This window comes from Pinus tabuliformis, chromosome 2_1 (assembly GCF_031772625.1).
Source record: "Pinus tabuliformis cultivar Carrire ecotype Pingquan chromosome 2_1, CPIR1, whole genome shotgun sequence".
In the NCBI taxonomy this organism is placed as follows: Eukaryota; Viridiplantae; Streptophyta; class Pinopsida; order Pinales; family Pinaceae; genus Pinus; species Pinus tabuliformis.
The window spans coordinates 548,396,055-548,415,274 of NC_142299.1; the positions used below are offsets into that span (position 1 = coordinate 548,396,055).

The following is a 19,220-nucleotide window of genomic DNA, read 5'->3' on the forward strand; positions in this document are numbered from 1 at the left end:
AAGAAGTTATTTGAACTGCATGATTACTTAGAGAACATGATTTCTAGAATAGAGACATTTAGTATTAAAGGAAAAGTAGATATCTGGTGGGAGGATGTAAGGCAGGTTAGAGACATCAGGATGGAGGATTTGAGTTGGCATGAATTCATAAGACTTTTCAGGAAGAAGTGCATTTTAGAAAGGCATGACAATAGTAAGGCCAAAGAATTTTACAAGCTAACGATGGATCGATGACAGATGACGAGTATATGACTAAGTTCCTAGAGCTATTTAGATACGTAGCATATATGAATGATGAGAAGGCTAAAGTTTAGATATTTTTTAGTGGCTTGCCATCAACATTTAGAGATTAGATTGAGTATGGTTAGCCTTAGTCACTTGAGGAAGTTTTTGGGAACTTGAAGCATTTCCTATGAGAATTGAAAGTGTAAGAATGAACCTTAGAAAGGATGGAAAGGGAAATATAAAGGTGAAGCTAAATGGCATCTAAATAGAACAAGGCCTTAGAATGGATAAGAGAAAGAAAATGTTGCACCATACAATAATTTCAACATAGCTAGGCAGGGACATGGGTCAAAACAACATAATAGAGGTGATGGTATAGGACGGTTGGGGTATTTGACATGTGGTAAGGAACATCTTAAGAGAGATTGTTTGGATAATTAGGGTGGTGGGCCTTACATATCTAGTGCACAAGAGGTGAATATTGTTGAGGATGTTGGGCAGAGCATTTCTTGTACCTATGTAGTGCTGGACAACATGTAGGGAGAGAACCAGGAAACTATTATCAATATGGATGATATTATTTGTGATTAAGTTGTTTCCTTTTTGATTGAACCTTGATCTAATTATAGTTATGTTAGTCCTGACCTAGTGGATAAGTGTGGTTTGAATAAAGAAGTGCTGCAAAATCTTGGTTAGTGCAATTGGATGCATGTATAAAGGAGGTAGTATATCATTGGGTAAGAGCTTGTGCATTCAAGTTGAATGGTGTTCCTACCTCAGTACATTTGAATGTATTGATGTTGGGATCATATAATATGCTCTTAGGTATGGATTAGTTGTATCTATTGAGTGATATTGAGTGCTTCAATGACCATGGAGAACAAAGAATCTTACAGAGTAAGAAGAAGACAACATCAGTTAGAATTTTTATAGCTATGCAGGAAAAGAGTACCATAGAAAAGCGTGTGTGTTATTTCTAGTGCATATTTATAGCAATAAAGGTGAGGATTTTGAGGATACATAGGTGTTGATAAAGTAACCGATTTCACAACAATTTCAGGATGTGTTTCTGGCAGATATTTTAGAGTTTCCACCTTAGAGGGATGTAGAATTTTTTATTCTGTTTTTATGAGGGGAAACACCAGAATCAAAGGCATCTTACAGGATAAGAACACTAGAGTTAGTAGAGTTAAAGTTACAATTGAAGAAAATGCTTGGCAAGGGATAGATTACGCTAAGTGTGTCATGTTGGGGTGCACCAATATTGTTTGTGAAGAAGAAGGATGGTATTCTCAGGTTATGCATTGATTACAAGACGCTGAACATAGTGACCATTAAGAACAATTACTCGTTGTCGAGGATTGATTACTTGATCGATCAATTGAAGGGAGAAACTATGTTTTCAAACATTGATATGAGATCAGGGTATCATTAGGTATGTATGAAGGAAGAGGACATATAAAACATAACTTCTTAGACCAGGTACAAACATTATGATTTTGTTGTAGTTTGATTTGGTTTGCCTAATTCTCCAGCTACCTTTATGTGCTTGATGAATAGTGTGTTGCATCCTTATCTGGAAAAAAAAATTATTATGTTCATTGATGACATATTGATATATTCTAAAAATGAGGAATAACATGTTGAGAATTTAGAAATAGTGTTGGGATTACTAAGAGAGCATCAATTGTATGCTAAGCTTAGCAAATGCAGCTTCTTTCAGACAAAGGCGCATTACTTAGGGTATGTGGCCTCCAAGGAAGGTATAGGAGTGGATCTATAGTAGGTAAGGACTATCATGGATTGGGAAACTCCTAGAAATGTGGAAGAGGTAATATCATTTATGGGGCTAGCAGGTTACTATAGGATGTTCATCAAGAACTTCTCTGGAATTGCATATCCTATTATGTCATTGCAAAGGAAAGGTAATAAATTTTAATGTAAAAAGGAATGTGTAACAAGTTTGGAGCAGTTAGAGTAGTTGTTGACAAATTCTCTAGTGTTAAAGATTGCAGATCTAGAAAATAAGTTTTTGGTATGTCTATATTCCTGCAAAGCAGGACTTGGTGGAGTTCTTATACAGGAAGGATAGATCGTATGCTATGAATCACAGAAATTGAATGAGCAGGAGAAGAAATATCTAACACATGAACATGAGTTGGAAATGATCATTCATGCGTTGAAAATGTGGAGGAAATATCTTCTTGGCCGGAGGTTTATATTGATGAGTGGTCACAGTGGGTTGAGATACTTGTTTGATCAACCAAAATTGAATTCCACACAAGATAGATGGTTGACGATGATCAGTGAGTTTGATTTTGAGATCAGGTACATCATGGGTAAGGAGAACAAGATTGCATATGCTCTTAACAAGTTGATATAGGTGAATCATATAACAACTATGAGCTCTTAAGGGACGAAGTTACAAGATCACATCTTACAGGTAGAACAACAAGATGACAGGTACACGGAGCTTATGAATAGGTTACAACAAAGTACAGGTATAGGTAAAGGTGTAGGTACAGGTGATCAGGATGTGGATTATCGCCTTACAACAGATGGCTTGGTCAGATTTAAGGAGCTCAAGAAGGTCATCTTGAGAGAATTTTATGTGAAGCCATATTCAAGTCACCCAGGATATCAAAAGACTAGTAGCCTATCGACTTGCATTTCCTCCAACAGTGAAATTCCATGATGCTTTCCATGTGTCATTGCTTAAGAAATATGTTAAAGATGTTGATCATGTTATTGACTAGTATGTATTGCAAGCGGAGCCAGATGGTGATTCCAGCTAGAACCTCAATGTTTATTATAGAGAAAAATATGCATGCTCTAGAAACGAGCAATCAAGTAGCTTGAAGTGCAGTCGAAGCACTTTGGGCCAGATGAAGCTACATGGGAGATGATGGATCATATGCAGGCTATGTATCCTTCCTTATACACTAGTTTAGGGAATGTTTTTGGTATATTTACATATGTATATGGATATAAATACTGTCATGAGTTGTGGTATAAAGATAAAACAACTGGTATGGGTGTCATTTCATAATGCTTCTCATGTTTTTATGTTGTCATGTTGGTTTACTTTTCGGCGGGATGATCATTGTAAATATTGCATCAAGCTAAGTTATAAAGCTCCATCAGTAGTATGTTTTGCTTACAATAGCCTTACTGGTTGTAGGTGTCATTGAACACTGAGGATGGTGTTCCCCAAAGGGGGAGGGTTCTGTAACAACCCTAGTGAAAATTTCATGTAAATAAAGTTAATAAAGGAAAAATAATATACACAGTTATGGGAAACTTATTCCAAGTTGAATTTTGGGTAAAACATCCTAGTTTGGGTGTTGATTTGGTTTATTATGGCTAAGGAAAATGGCAAAGGAAATGAAAAAGGATTTTGAAAGGAAAAATAACATTAATTGGCATTTTATTTATGAAAATAATGGAAATTAGGAGAAATCAAAGGTGAAGTGTCACAAGTTGCATGTGAGGAGCAAACTGAAGGAAAATAATTGAAAATTCAAGAAAACACAGGCCTCATTAATAAAAATAACTATGAGGATCAGTTCATACCTTTTTTTAGTTTAGCTTCAAAGCTCTCTCTCTCTCTATTCTCTTTCTCTCTCACTCTTGGACACTTAGAGTTTTCTTAGGGCACTTTAGCATTGGATCAAGAAGATAAAAGAAGGCAAAAGAAAGCAAGGATCAAGCAAGGAAGAGTAGGATCTAGCAACTATAGTGGTATTATTTGCAAGTATTGATTTGCATCTGTGATTTCCTTTCTAGATTTAACATGCATGGTTATGAATGTGTGTTCTTGGTTCTCTTACTATCATGGGCATGGAGTTTGCCAAGTCTGACAGTGTTTTTCTGCCTAGCCTTTCCATTTGTAGATAACCATGGTGTGATGGTATCTGATGTTTGTGGTAGAGTTGGATTGCAAGATGGATTAGAAACTGAGTGAGGTGGATCTTTGAAGGAAAGAAAACATGGCCTAGTGACCCCTGAACTAGACTATGGGTTGCACTAAAGCTATATTTCCTGTTACCTTGGCATGCCTAGGAATTCTCGATTGGTGAATGACAAGATATATGGTAAATATTAGAGGTGAGTGCTCTTCATCGAGCCTAGGAATCCTGGGATGGGATATACAATAAAGCCTGGAGGGTGGAGTATCAATTGGGACAAGGAATCCTAGGATGGGATGTATGGTAGATCTCAGAGACTAGAGTATAATTTAGTTCATAATGATCTGGTGTGGATTGTGGTAAATCCTAGAGGCTAGGAGATAGGAAAATTCCTAATGGTGTAGGTGGAGAATTCTGGTGGCATCCATGCTTGTTTTGGACTAGTGATCCAGTGAGGATTGTTGTAAATCCTAGTTCTATTGATGAGGGTGAGGTCATGTACCCTCAGGAAGCCCTGGTTAAGTTTTATTTACGAGTCCCACATTCATGCTTGGAATATGGCACAAGGGTGATTGGCTAAAAGAAATATTTGGCTCAGCCAATCTATGGTCGGGTGGTTCATGGAAGTCTCAAACCTAGTTGGCTTTTTCATTCATTAATAAATGTTCCTTTCCTCTGTATTTTATGAGAAAATGTATTGGTTCATATGTGGCATTTATGTTTGATGTATCCATATTATTTCTGTTGTTTATATGTTGGTTGTGAGTATGTTTTATGAAAATTATGATGTATTTCTCTCATCATGATTTGATTTATAAATAAATGAAAAAACAATATATGATGTAATAGATGATAAGGCATCAATGCTTCTTAGCAATTGTGAGGTAAGTATGAGACCCCTATGTTCAGATAGGTTGTTATGACTTGTAGATTGCATATTTGTGACATGTTTGACGAAATGTTTGTCATGGCTAGTAGGGGTTCAATCAAGTCTTTATTCAAATATTTTCATTTGTATCATTCTATCGATGTCAATTTTCATTCGTGAAGGTTTCATGGAGTTTTGGGAAGTGGCCTAAGTCCTGGCCCTGAAAGGTTGGCACAAAATCTGGGGTTTTAGACTCAGAACTAGTTGAAAAGGACCCCATTTTCTTACAGGCCCATGCTGTGAAAGTGATTAAAGGGCCCCATTCACATGCATGCCCATTTCATGGGAGTGACTAAGGTTATAAGGCAGTGAAGTGTTAAGTTGTCTCAGGGGTTGATCACCTGGAATGGTTGGTTAGCCCCCATAGGTTTTGTGACATGTGCAACAAGTTAGATTGGTTGTGTTATGTCAGTTCCACCTCCTTAGCTATACATCAGGAGTTGAATCAGATTACAGTAGCCTCTTGTCACATGTTTACCCTTGGGTAAATGTGGGAGGAGGGTGTTAAAGAAAGAAAAAGTAACGATTGGTTCCCTAAGTGTAAAAATAGTAATGAATATATGGAGATATGTTCTTTGTTGGTAATTGGGGGTGGGTATGGAGACGTTTTAAGCACTCAAATATTGAAATTAGTTCCCACTTTATTTACACTCATGACACATTGCCAATGAGATCTCCCTTCGAGCTAGTGGGAAATCATATTCTCAAGTCCACTAGTGGGCAGAGATATGCATAAATGATTTGATTTCCATTTGCGTATCTAAGGAGAATGAATAACTTTCCCAAGATTCATATCATGATTTATGGGGTTTTGAGTAATCAATAACATATTATATGATCTGTTTGGAAATGTTGAGGTGTATTCTTACACAAGATGTGCTCTAGTAATGTTTCCATTGAGTATAATGGTGGAGACTCTATCACAAGGAGAAATATCTAATTCTTGATCTATACATCCAAATGGATTGCATGTGTTAAACATCCTTGCATCTCTTCTATGTGTCTCAATGGTGTATTTTATTTTATTTTTTTATTTTTTAGGCATTTTTCAACCATAATAGAATATGGGCATGTTTACATTTAAGTCATGCCGAGAGTCAACCAAATGATGGAAAAATCAATTTTTAAAATCATTGAAAAATTGATTTTTAGCCTTCAACTTGTGGTGTATTTTACCAACAAATGAATTGAACTTTCAACCTAAGACTTGTGGTCTATTCGACAAACCAAAATATTTAAAATGATATAAGTTATGTGGTAACACTACTAGAAGTGTTGATGATCCTTTATATCTTAGATGATTTTTCCCACCGCTTGATGTTGAAACAAACATTACTTTGTGAAGCATGTGTATATTCATTGACTGATGATGTTGGATGAAGTATTTTGTGATAAGTATATTTCTAGTGAAAACTGAAATTGTGAAGTTTATTGCATGTTATGTCTAGTCGACCTAGAGCATTTCAATATAGTCACAGTTGACTCAACCATATCAACCTCTAGTCATGTTATTCTATGGCCATTTATTTTATAAGAGAATGAATATATGTCCATAAAAGAAATTTAAAATATCAATGCACAGAAAACATGGTACCACATTTATGTACATGTGAAGAAATTGTCACTATTTTGGTTGCTTGATTAATTGAGTGCACTATTGTTAGTGATCATGGTTGACTTAGTTGATAAATTGATCATGTTAACCTGGTTAGCCAACAACTGCAAGTAAAAAAAACTATAGTCAAGTCATAATCGTTGATTAGTTGTTATCCTTTTTGCCTGTATTTTCATTCCTAGCCTATCATATGAAGATGGAAAGATAAAAGTGTGTTACATATATGCCATTGAGGAATACAAGGAAGCATCAAATTTTTAAAGAGATCCAAGGAAATGCGTTGGCTGGAGTTATGTGTGAAATATTGCAGTTACTAATATATTAAATGGATTTGATACAAAACCATATTGATTGATGCTTTCTACTTTTAATGTGTATGATATTCTTGCGCATTGTATTCTAATAAATTCATTGAGTTTGTAATTAATGAATAAATATGTAATGATTCTATATCGAAAAATATTTATGAATAATTATTAAGTGGAATTGTAGACTAAATTTTTTAGTCATTCATTACATGTAAAAGTCAGGGGAGGGTGATATGTGAGCCTTGTTCAAGACAAACAATATTCTCCACCTTTGTAATTGAAACCAATTTTTTATTAATGATATCACCCTCTTACCTAGACCAATAGATATCAAATTGAAAACTATTGGGAAACACTCATCTAACAAATAAAATCAATTTTGGTTGGTCATGTTAAAGTCCTCCTTCACAAATCTAATTGCAGAATCTAAGAAATCAGTGTTAAGAAGCAAGAAATCATCAACAGTAGTTTATACAACCATTTGATGTAGCAACACATCAATATTACATTGCAACCATAAAATGCAATCTAATAGAAGGAAAGGACAAAAACATATATAATCAACATACATAATTTTACGACAGAACTAACAGAGAAATAAAATAAATAACTCTTTGACATAAATACTTGCAGTGGGTAGTTGGTAGTTGTGGCGACTAAGCTATCTATGTAGACTGATATGAATTGCTTATGTACAATAAGGATATTTCTACAAAGGGTAGAGGTCCAAGACATTGTTAAATATTTTCTCAAGTTGAGCAAGGAATTAAGGGCGAGGGAGATGTTGTAGGGGCCTTTTAGGCATGTTTGTAATTATACATATTACACTAAGTAAATTTGTGCAACAAAGGGAAAAACATATGAGGCAAAGAGAATGGTTGGTTGAGAGAAAGTACAATTGTTCCAACCACATATCTCAATTATAAATACACATTAATACTAATAGAAACTTGGTTGGAATTCCTTTCCAAATTTTGTTCTTGTTTATGTATTTTCATGTATGTTCCTGTTGAGTTCTCATGATGTAGTCTGCTTGGCTTCACTAAGGGTAGGCTTCCAATAATTCAATTAAAGGTAGGGCCAACTCTTCATTTATCTGTTGAAAGTGAATATTCCATGCCTTTACCGCCTTTTAGAGATTGATGTTCGATTTCTCATTTTAACCTTCTGATAAAGTTTGTTTCCATTGGTTTTCAACAGATTAACTATTGGCCTCTCATTTTGACCTTATATTAAAGGCAAGCTTTCTCCTCATCCGGATGTAGAAAAGGAAGTTTATGCTAGAATTCATATATATATATATATATATATATATATATATATATATATATATATATATATATATATATATATATATATTGTTTTTATTTAATTAATATTTTATTTTTATAAAAGGTAAAAAATGTGTTAATGATCCATGATTTTAGTGACATCTTTTTGAGAGGAAACCTATAAAAAAAAACTAGAAATATATTATTTAATATTGATTTGTTTTTTATTTTTTAAGTAAAGACAATAAGTAGATTATTCAATGTAATATGGTTTTTCTTTAATAAACATAATAACTCAACTTATATTTACATATCACAATTAAAAAATATTCTAATACTAATTAACCAACAAAAACACATTAGTAAATGCGGTCGATATACATCGATAGGCATATATCAACAACATTAATAATTATTAGGCTTATAGTACATATTTAATATTGATATAAATTTTTATATAATTATAATAATTATATAAGTAAGGGTAAGTTAAGTATTGAACTAAGTGAGTAAGTTTCAATGAACATTGAAACCCTAATATTTTTAGGTTCAAAAATCAACACTCTCATCTTTGGTAAAACACAACCTCCTCTCATTTTATTGATTAATATTAATAGTCAAACATAGTCAACCACATTAGTGAGCATAGTCAAATAATGACAACATTGATAGTCATTGTCTAAAAAGTTGACCATGATCAAACTTTGTCAACCATATGTTTACCATATTTAACTATAGTTAACCTTGTTCACTGATAGTCATCCTTAGTCAATGTAACTCAACCATATTCAAATATAATCAACCAAGTCAACCATTGGTGACAAAATTCAATCATTTTCAATCTGATGCAACTCACGCCATCCTTGGTCATTCACAATCAGAATTAATAATATTAATATTAATATTAATAATGTTCATGGAAACAATAAATAATAATAAGGTTGACTACTTCAATATTATTATCATTATTATATGAGGAAATATATTATTAATTATACATAATATTAGTTTTTAAATATTTAGGTTTTATTGTCTTAGTTTTAAAATATTTTGTTTTAGTATTAGGGTTTATAATATTAGGTTTATTAATATCAATATTAATAAATAACATTAATAATACTTATTTTTTAATAACTAGTTTTTATATTATTGAATTTAAAATAATGGGTTTCAATATTAGCTTTTTAAAATTAGTCAACTCGATTTACTAATGTGGTTGACTATGATCGACTATATTTGACTACGTTTAACAATAAACACTCTTTAAATTTAGGTAACAATAATTTCATAATCATAATATTGATTAATATTAATAATCAAACATGTTGTAATGTTGGAATGGTTGAGAAATCTATCCAATATCATGTCGTGTCAAACATTGTCACATTGTGCCAATATACAATTAGTCAACCACATTAGTAAACACAATTGAACAATGTCATCCTCATAGTCATTGTTTAAATAGTTGACTATGACCAAACTTGGTCAACCCTATGCTTATCATAGTCCTCCTCCATCAATGAAACTCAACGAAATTTAATTATAGTCAACCATGGTTGTCCAAAGTCAAACATTCTCAACTTGACTCAACCAACATCATCCTTGGTCAGTCATAATAAACAATAATAATAATAATAATACTAATATTAGTTAAGTTTAACACCACCACTACTACTTATAATAATAATAATAATAATAATAATAATTTTAAAGTTGACTACTTTATTATTATTATATGATTAAATATATTATTTATAATTTATAATATTACGCTATATCATGTTATGTTTAAAATATTAGGTTTTAATATTAAGATTTATAATTTTAGGTTTATTAACAATAATATTATAAAATAATATTAGTAATACTTCCTTTTTAATAATTATGTTTTATAATATTAGATTTTATCATTGTAGTTTTAGTATTGGATTTTAATACTAGATTTTAATATTAATATTAATAAATAATATTAATAATATTTAATTTTAATTTTTTATAATTATGTTTTAGAATATTCAGTGTGAAATATTGGCTTTTAATATTAGGGTTTTAATAATGGGTATTAAAATCAGTCAACCACATTTACTAATGGGGTTGAATATTTTCAATTATATTTGAGTATGTTTGGTGATAAACACTCTTTAAATTTGGTTAAACATAATCATCTATTCATAAGACTGATTAACAGAAATAATCAAACATTTGTGACATTGGAATGTGAGAGAAATCCATCTAATATCTCATTGTGTCGGACATCGTCACAATGTGACAATCACTGTCGCAATGTTACATTATATTGCAACTTAGCTAACGTTGCATTGCAACATTACAAAAATAGTCATCCACATTTAATTATGTTGTTGACTATGTTTTATGGTCAACACTCCTCATCTCTTGTCAAAATAATCTCTTATCATTACTATTGGTTAATATTAATAGTCAAACATAGCCCACCACATTAGCAAACATAGTCACAAAAAGTCAAACTTGATAGCAATCATTAAAATAGTTGATCATGATCAAAATTGGTCAACCCCATGTTTACCTTATATTTATCATAGTGATCCTCAGTTAACATATCTCAACCATATTCAATTATACTCAACCATGGTTGACCAAAGTCAAACATTCTCAACCATACATAGCTAAGGTCATTCTTAGTCGATCACAATTAATATTATTAATAATAATATGAATATTAACAAAGTTGAGGACGAATAATCATAATCGTAATCATAATATTAATATTAATATTAATGTTGCCTTATTATTATTTTTATTATTCTTTTATTTTTCAAGTTTTCTTTGATCCTCTAGACTTGACCTATAACTTGAGGAACTGTGTCATAGGGGCATCTAATCTATCAAAGTCATCGGGGGATTGCAGCTGGCCTAGGCCACACTAGTGCTAAGCTGACTAGAATTTTTAGCATGTTTCCTCCCTCTGAGATAGGGACAACTACCCTCATGACGTTTGATCCTGGGTTGCTTTCTTCACGAGGCCCATCCTCATCCATTTGTGCTAGTGGGACTTGACATCATCATCATCATCATCATCATCATCATCATCATCATCATCATCATCATCATCATCATCATCATCATCATCATCATCATCATCATCATCATCATCATCATCATCATCATCATCATCATCATCATCATCATCATCATCATCATTATTATCATTATCATTATCATGATTATTATTATTATTATTATTATTGTGTGATTCAATACATTCTTAATAGTTTACGATATTAAGTTTTATAATACTGGGTTTAAAATATTTGGCTTCATAATATTACATTGAAAATATACTGCTTTTAGTATTAGGTTTTTGTATTAAGTCTTAGTATTAGGATTTTAATATTAGGATTAAAATATTAAGTTTATTAATATTAATATTAATAAATAATAATAATAATATTGTGTTTTAATATTTTTCTTTAATAATAGGTTCCAATGTTAAAATTTTCTCATTTAATTGAATATTTGACTTACCTTCACTCATATAATTATTATAATTATATAATAATGAATATTAATATTAATACTAAATTTGTACCATAGGAGTAATAATTATTAATGTGGTTGATATAGTTCTATTTGTGTATATCAACCAATATAACCCATGTTTACTAATATGGTTGTACTAGTTTAATTATGAATAACTTTGATAATGAAAGTATTTATCAAGCACATTATTTATGGGTATTCATTTGAATGATAAGAAAAATATCCTACTAAATTGCAGAACTACCCCACATTATTTGGCATTTTCACTCAAACACTTTATTTGAACTTCGAGCACTTAATTTGTCCATATAGACCTACATACTTAGCATAATTCCATTACAAATTCCAAAATATTTGTAATGCATGATAAACATGAGTAAGGTTGTAGAATAGACAAAGTTTAATGTGGATTGTCTATGGAATATTTTGGAAATGTGATTTCCATGAGTGAATTCTAACAATTGAATTGCATATCTATCTTATTTCCAAAATAAATCTACAATCTACTTTAATCTTTTCTCATTTTATTATTTAACTTACAAGTTACCTTTCTTATTCTCTTATTTAACTTAAAGTTGACTATTAAATCATAAATACATTTGATAACGAAATTATTTATCTAAAATATCATCTATAGTTTTTTGTACCACCATATAATTCTGCATAATAAGGAAATTTGAAATCTACCTCTATTTTATTTTTTTAACAAAAACACTAAATTTATACTTAAATATTTAATTTTATCTACAATTTAATTTAATTTAATTATTCCAAAATATTATAAATATTCTCAATGTCAAAAAATTAGCTTCACTATATCCGTTATATTTCTAGAATATACGCATTAAACTTCACATATTTTATTATTTAAGTATTACTTATTCTATTCATTAGCGTACAAACTACCTTTACACATCTCTTATTCAAAAGATTATCTACCTTTATGTAATTATGAATAACTTTGATAATGAAAAAAATGATAAAGTGATATCATCTAAGATGTACCGTTCTAGGTAGTCATAAATTTCTGAATTAATTTCAAATCTACCATACATTGCTTTTACGCAGATAAGATCCATTTTTCACTTTTCCTAATGTGACTTTTCCTAGTGTCGAATTCATCGTCAGTTGAGTAATAAGAACTTTCTGATTCAGTGATCTACCGCACATTCAATTTGTTAATGGCCCCGTCAATAGTAGCATCCCACGAGATTCCCATGCTGTATTGATTTTCCAATGCTTACTCGACTCTATCTGTCTACACATTACCCCGATGATGTAGTTTATCTTATTGGTAAAGCAGCGGACCAACAGCTCATAGTTATTGAGGAAACCTATACCTAACTCACAGCAGTGTTTCAGTGCAGGACTATGTTGACAAGCGGAAAAACCCACGTGGAGGTGCTGGAGTTGCGTCATGAACAGATATCTTATCTCTTTAGACTTGGTTGGAATCATTTATGTTCACAGTATTTTACTTCTTTGTTTTTAAACTCATTAATATGGTTTTTTTTATTAATAAAATAAAACTATCTCTACCTTGTAAACATTTTTACTACTCCAAAAAAGGATATTTGTCTGAAAATTATTCATGGGTACTTGATTTCATTAATTATATTTCTTTTTTTTTTAAATTTCATTTATATAAAAGAGAAAATTTACATTTGTGTATACATTAAAAAAAAGTGTATTATGTAATACCTAATATCTAAACTGATTATTTTAAAAAAAAATATATTTGTGGATAATGTTGAATAAAAATATTTTTTATCTTTTCAACACCATTAGTAGAAACAACACCATAACAATTAACAAAAAATTGAATCACACATAAAGTCAATTAGTCTATGGGTGACTCTTGATGAGAATAAAAATTGTAAGAAGTGATGCCAAAAAAAGGAATAACTACATCACCAGTAAGAAGTGTTAACTGTAATACCAAACAAAAACATAATTTTCCATGTACTTACAAAAATAAGATTATTCATGAATATCAACAAAAACGTTGGTCTCTCTTGAGGAAACATGAGAGACTAGTGAAAAGTTGTGTCTGGAACTCGAGAAGCAACCCACAAAGGTTCATGAGATCATCAACTATCCCTTAGGGTCCTCCTCAACACTGGACAACAAATCATACCACAACCATGCATACAACCCTTTTGACCACATCGGTCTTGCGTATCTCAAACCACTACGATCAAAACACCTCGGCTCACCTCAGATATGTACCACCCCAAACTACATTAACATGGATATGCTCATGGCTTACATGGCATTGACCCATGCCCTAGGCCTCCAACTCCATAGGAGAACCTGAACCAAGTCACAGTCCAACCTAACTAGGTCGACCCCTCGACAAACCCTAACCAAACCTGAGGCATGCAATGCCCCTCGACAAACCTTGATAGATGTTAGAGGCACACAACCCCTCTGGTGGCCTTGAAAACAGGCACTCGACCCACTCTTCCACCCACACCTGCCCAAGTGGCCAAAAAAGAGATGTAGACATCGTAGCCCACTTCATAGAGGGTCATGACGAACCCTAAACAACAAACCCCTGAAGGCGGCTGGCCTAGAGTGTCATAGGTGTTATTTTATATATATATATAGATATATATATATATATATATATATATATATAGATATATATATATAGATATAGATATATATATCAACCAAACAATTTTTGTTATATTATGATTTTGTTGTTAGGTTAAAATTTGAATGTATAAATACTCTCAAAAAATTAAGTATTAAGATTGTGAAGAGTTATAACTGAAATTTTTAATTCAAAAAGATCTCCATTAAATTTGAGAGAAATTGGAGTTAAAAAGATAAACAATTATATTAATGTAAAAATTATAATTTAATATAAACCTATAAATCAATATTAATATAACATTAATAATTTTTTTTTGTTAATTACAAATTTATATGACTAAAATTATTTTGTTAATTCAAATTATCAATTGAGAAAAAAATCATTATTTTTCTAACTCAATTTCAGTTTGAATTAATAACATATTAAATTCATAAAATTAACCTTTTTACCCGTCAAAATGAATGAATTGTTCATCCAAAAATGCCCTTCTAATAAAATATACATTATAATTCTAAAAATTTTCAACAACATTATATTACTCACTATAAAAATATACGTACCATAATATTAAATTCATATTAACCCTAAAAAGTATTTCGCTCACAGCTCGAGAATGTGATGATTCCAAAGGAAAATTGCTTATTATCATTTTTTTTTCCACGTAACATGCCTAGCGGGCCCACCCTAAGGGGCCGCATACCATCTGATGAACCACCTCCAATGACTTGGCCGGGATCCTTTAACCAAGTGGACTACCCATCATTTCATGCCATGCAAATAATTTGAATATCTTATTTAAGTGCGAATTACCGCCGGAGGGGAATACATTGACTTTTATACCGTGCGGCAAATTGCAAATCGAGAGGAATCTCGTTGGCAAACTATTGCAAACCGTAGTCCATGGAAATACAACACAAAAAACCACCACTTGAGCATAACATAAATTTCGATAATGAGATGTGAGGGTGATAATTGTTTATTAGTGTTGACTTGATAGTAAATAGGAGTATACAACAGAGTAAAGTATACTAGATAATTAGATAAATGTGATAATTGTTTATGAGCTTTTGAATGGATGGTAAATGAGCAACTACGACACAGTAAACAACTGTACAAGCACAACACAACAGAAATTTAGATAACCAAGTACATATGATAATTTTTTTACTAGATTTTGGATTGATAACAGGTAATTATCCCGGGAAATATTAACCAAAAAAATCTTAAAATAGTCATAAAAGCTATTTAATATATAAATGTAATGGTAGGAGGCCGCTTAAATTATTTTTTCATATAAATAATAATAGAGATGAGAAGATATATATTTAGTGGCAGCAATTATAAAACACATATTTCATGAAAAATTCTAATAAAGTAATCAAACACAATGCTTAATTACTATTCTTATTCTAATTACTACTTCTGAAGTCTCCCAACACAATATATGTCTGAGACGAGAAGCCCTGGGATGGCTATCATTACTTGTTTAGCAACCTCGCCATTGCTTTGATATCCAATAACTTATCTAAGGTGGATTGAGTTTTGAGCATCGTTTTCCATGGATTGGCCGGAGCCAATACAGAGAGTTCAGTGTATTGCAGAAAGCGGCATCCAATTCTTGCCTTCGAGATACATCAGGCCTGATGACGAGAAGCCCATCAGGCAACGGGTGGTGGAAGAGGAAATACCCATCATAGATCTCTCGGGCCTCTATGACGAACGCCGGAGGAAGACAATGGAAGAAATATCAAATGCATGCAAAGAGTGGGGATTCTTCCAAGTGATTAACCCTGGGATTTCTCCGGAGCAGCTTGAGGCCGCAAGTGAGGTGTCGAGCGAGTTCTTTCGTCTGCCATTGGAGGAGAAACAAAAGCACGCCAATGATCCTGTGACTTATGTTGGATATGGCAGTCGAATTGGTGTGACCACAGGCGCAACTCTCGACTGGGGGGATTGCTATTATCATCATTTTTTGCCGCTTTGCATACGAGAGGAGCACAGATGGCCTTCTAAACCGGAGGAATACAGGTAATGAAAGATTCATCTATGTGTTGGCCGCTTTCAATATTGCATTTTTCATGCTTCTTCTGGGATTGTTGTTAGTTGTTTGTTTGATTTCGATTATCGGATTAGGGAAAATAATATTTTATAGGTTGGATTGTCAAAATAAAACAAAACAGTACACCGATTTGTTGTTTATTTGATTTTCCACATTTTATCCGACATATCAGAAGAAGAACAAGTACCTTATTAACCCGGGATAGGGATATTGATTATTAAGATATGCTTCTCAGTTTGGGGACATACTTTTGCAGGCCGCATGGAACGGCACTTAAAGAGATTTGTATATTATTTGTTTTAAACTCTGTAAAGCGGTTTTGTAAGATGTATAGGAAATAGGAAATGAGTTACAATCTATTCTTAAATATAAAATTTTCAGACCTAGACAATTTCAGACATTTGAACTCATAATGGATCTGAATTTGGGGAAATCTGAGTTATGGTTCTATATTTGTACATAGTTTTTAAGAATGGATTTAGTCTCGAAGGATAGTTTAGTTGGTGAAGTTTTTGAAAGTTTAGTTGAGTTTCTGTGAAGTATCTAATTTATTTAGATGTTATAGGGTTAAATTTCTTCAACACCTTTGAGTTAAGCCTTGCTAAATTTCGTAAACAGGTAGATCCCTAGATTTTCATGTAAATGTAGTGGATACTCGTATTTCTAGAACACAATAAAAAAAAATAGCTAGACTGGATTGGACATTGAAAGAAAGATTCAAATACCTAACTATTGAATTAAAATATAAATGCTTTTGCGGATAGTATTTTAGTTAATCGGGACGGGTAGCTTTGAATTCGCCATTTTTGTTAGCTTAGATTTTACAAAGTTAGTCACATGCTTAATAACATCCTTGTTCAATCTGTTAACCTAAAATTACATTAAATAAGAATCTGCTGGCTTGGATTCAAAACTATTTTTCACCGTGAACGGTCATGAAACATCGATAATGTTTTCTCAGTTTGCGATATTTGCTTACATGACAGGGCTAGAATGGAGTACTGTGAAGAAACGTTGGAGATTTGCAAGACCTTGCTATCTGTGTTTTCAGAGAATCTCGGCCTGCCTCCGGACTATCTAAAGGAAGCTTTTGGCCATGAGGAGAGCATTGGAATTTGTGTTCGAATCAATTATTATCCCGTGTGTCCACAGCCGGAATTGACTTATGGGCTCTCCCCTCACTCCGACCCTGGAGGAATAACCGTTCTACTACATAATGATGTCGTTGGCCTGCAAGTTCGAAAAAAGAATTATTGGGTGCCCGTGCGGCCTGTTGCTAATGCTTTAACGATAAACCTAGGCGATCAAATAGAGGTGAATGCTTCAAATAATATTTTGTTAAAATACATGCACATGGACAAAGTGGTTTCAGGTTTCTTACTTATCTTTTGCGCAGATATTGACAAACGGAATTTACAAAAGCGTGGAACACAGTTGCGTTGCTAACAATAAGAAGGAACGAATATCGATTGTAGTTTTCTGTAACCCTCATGGGGAAAAGGAAGTCGGGCCTATAAAGGAGCCGATGGATGAATCCAGCCCTCCAGGATACAGGCAGATGACGTTTAATGAATACAGGAAGTTCATTCGAACTACTGGAACTAAAGGAAAGTCCTACGTAAATTCCACCATAAATTTTCGATAGAATAACTGTTTACCATGGAGCATTTCCATGGTATAACTGTTTACCATGGAGCATTTCCATTGGCTCCGTACTTCTTGGTTCGCCTGTATTTGGATAATCATACTTCTGTGGACTTGACAAAAGACTAATTGTTTAAGGATATATCTGATATATCTGATATAAGTCTCCTGTTATCTTAATGCATATATACTTGTGTGTTTAATGTTTGAATGAATATATATACCTATATTTGTGTATTAAGTAATGTTTGCCTAGTCTCCTGTTAACTGGTTGTAAATATATTTCTGTGATAAGTAATGTTTGCATGGTCAGTGTCCGGCTGTTCTTAAAAAAATTAATACAGCAGACGATATATTTGAAATGGCAGTTCAGGAGTCCTGAGAAGGACCTGAGAGAAAGTGTATATTATTGCGTTTCTGTCAAAACAGTTGACAGACCTGCCACAAACCTGCGTCTGGCCAGGTGACTGAAGAACGTCCCATGTGACAGGACCCCGAGGAGAAGATACTCGAGGCCATAAATTTGACTAAAATTAGTATCCGAAAAGTCTGCTGCTCTCCTTGTGAACGACGAGAGGTGCAGACTATGTTTATGTCCGATGATTTCAATGTAAGCGTGATTTGTGCGGGTCAGGCATATAAATCAGCGAGCACAAACAACAGCAAGAGTGGTAATGATCTCAGATTTGTACATTACACACTTCTGTACTAATGATGGCCGATATAGGGGCATGTCAATTATCCTTATTCCACATTGTTTCATAAAGGGTATTGCATTATCTTAGTTCCTTGCATTATCTCAGTTCCTTTTGAGTGCCATATTATTCTCCCATACAAGATTTATTTTATTTTGGGATTATGGGTGATTACTTTATTCAAGCAATCAACCAAGTTATTATTTTCTCTCAAAATATGATGGAAATCATAAGTATTAAGCTCTTTTAAGAACCTCTGGATTTTCAAGTCGTTTGGAATAATCACCTTAATTAAACTATAAATCATAAGCAAATCTCCATAATCGAAGGATCAAAGATATTTCTTTCTTGAGAAAACATTAGATCTCAACATTGAACCCTAGAGGAGGGCATATGCTTCTACGGAATTGAGGAGGGCATATGCTTCTACGGAATTGTGTGTTTAA

General features: G+C 32.6%; 1 protein-coding gene across 1 annotated transcript; it reads left to right on the forward strand.

Annotated features, from left to right (window-relative positions):
* Positions 1-15,780: 15,780 nt before the first annotated feature.
* LOC149201521 (jasmonate-induced oxygenase 1-like) lies at positions 15,781-18,690 on the forward strand. Its single transcript, XM_089399763.1, has 3 exons — positions 15,781-16,404; positions 17,422-17,749; positions 17,832-18,690. The coding sequence occupies exons 1-3, from the start codon at positions 15,935-15,937 to the stop codon at positions 18,078-18,080; spliced, it is 1,047 nt and encodes a 348-aa protein (XP_089255889.1). The 5' UTR covers positions 15,781-15,934; the 3' UTR covers positions 18,081-18,690.
* Positions 18,691-19,220: the final 530 nt, after the last annotated feature.

What these genes read in the sequence shown, in the direction of transcription:
- LOC149201521 (XM_089399763.1), top strand. Translation starts at nt 15,935, where the DNA reads ATGGATTGGCCGGAGCCAATACAGAGAGTTCAGTGTATTGCAGAAAGC. An exon ending in TCTAAACCGGAGGAATACAG is followed by an intron (nt 16,405 to 17,421) that starts GTAATGAAAGAT and finishes CTTACATGACAG; the next exon opens with GGCTAGAATGGAGTACTGTG. An exon ending in ACCTAGGCGATCAAATAGAG is followed by an intron (nt 17,750 to 17,831) that starts GTGAATGCTTCA and finishes TCTTTTGCGCAG; the next exon opens with ATATTGACAAACGGAATTTA.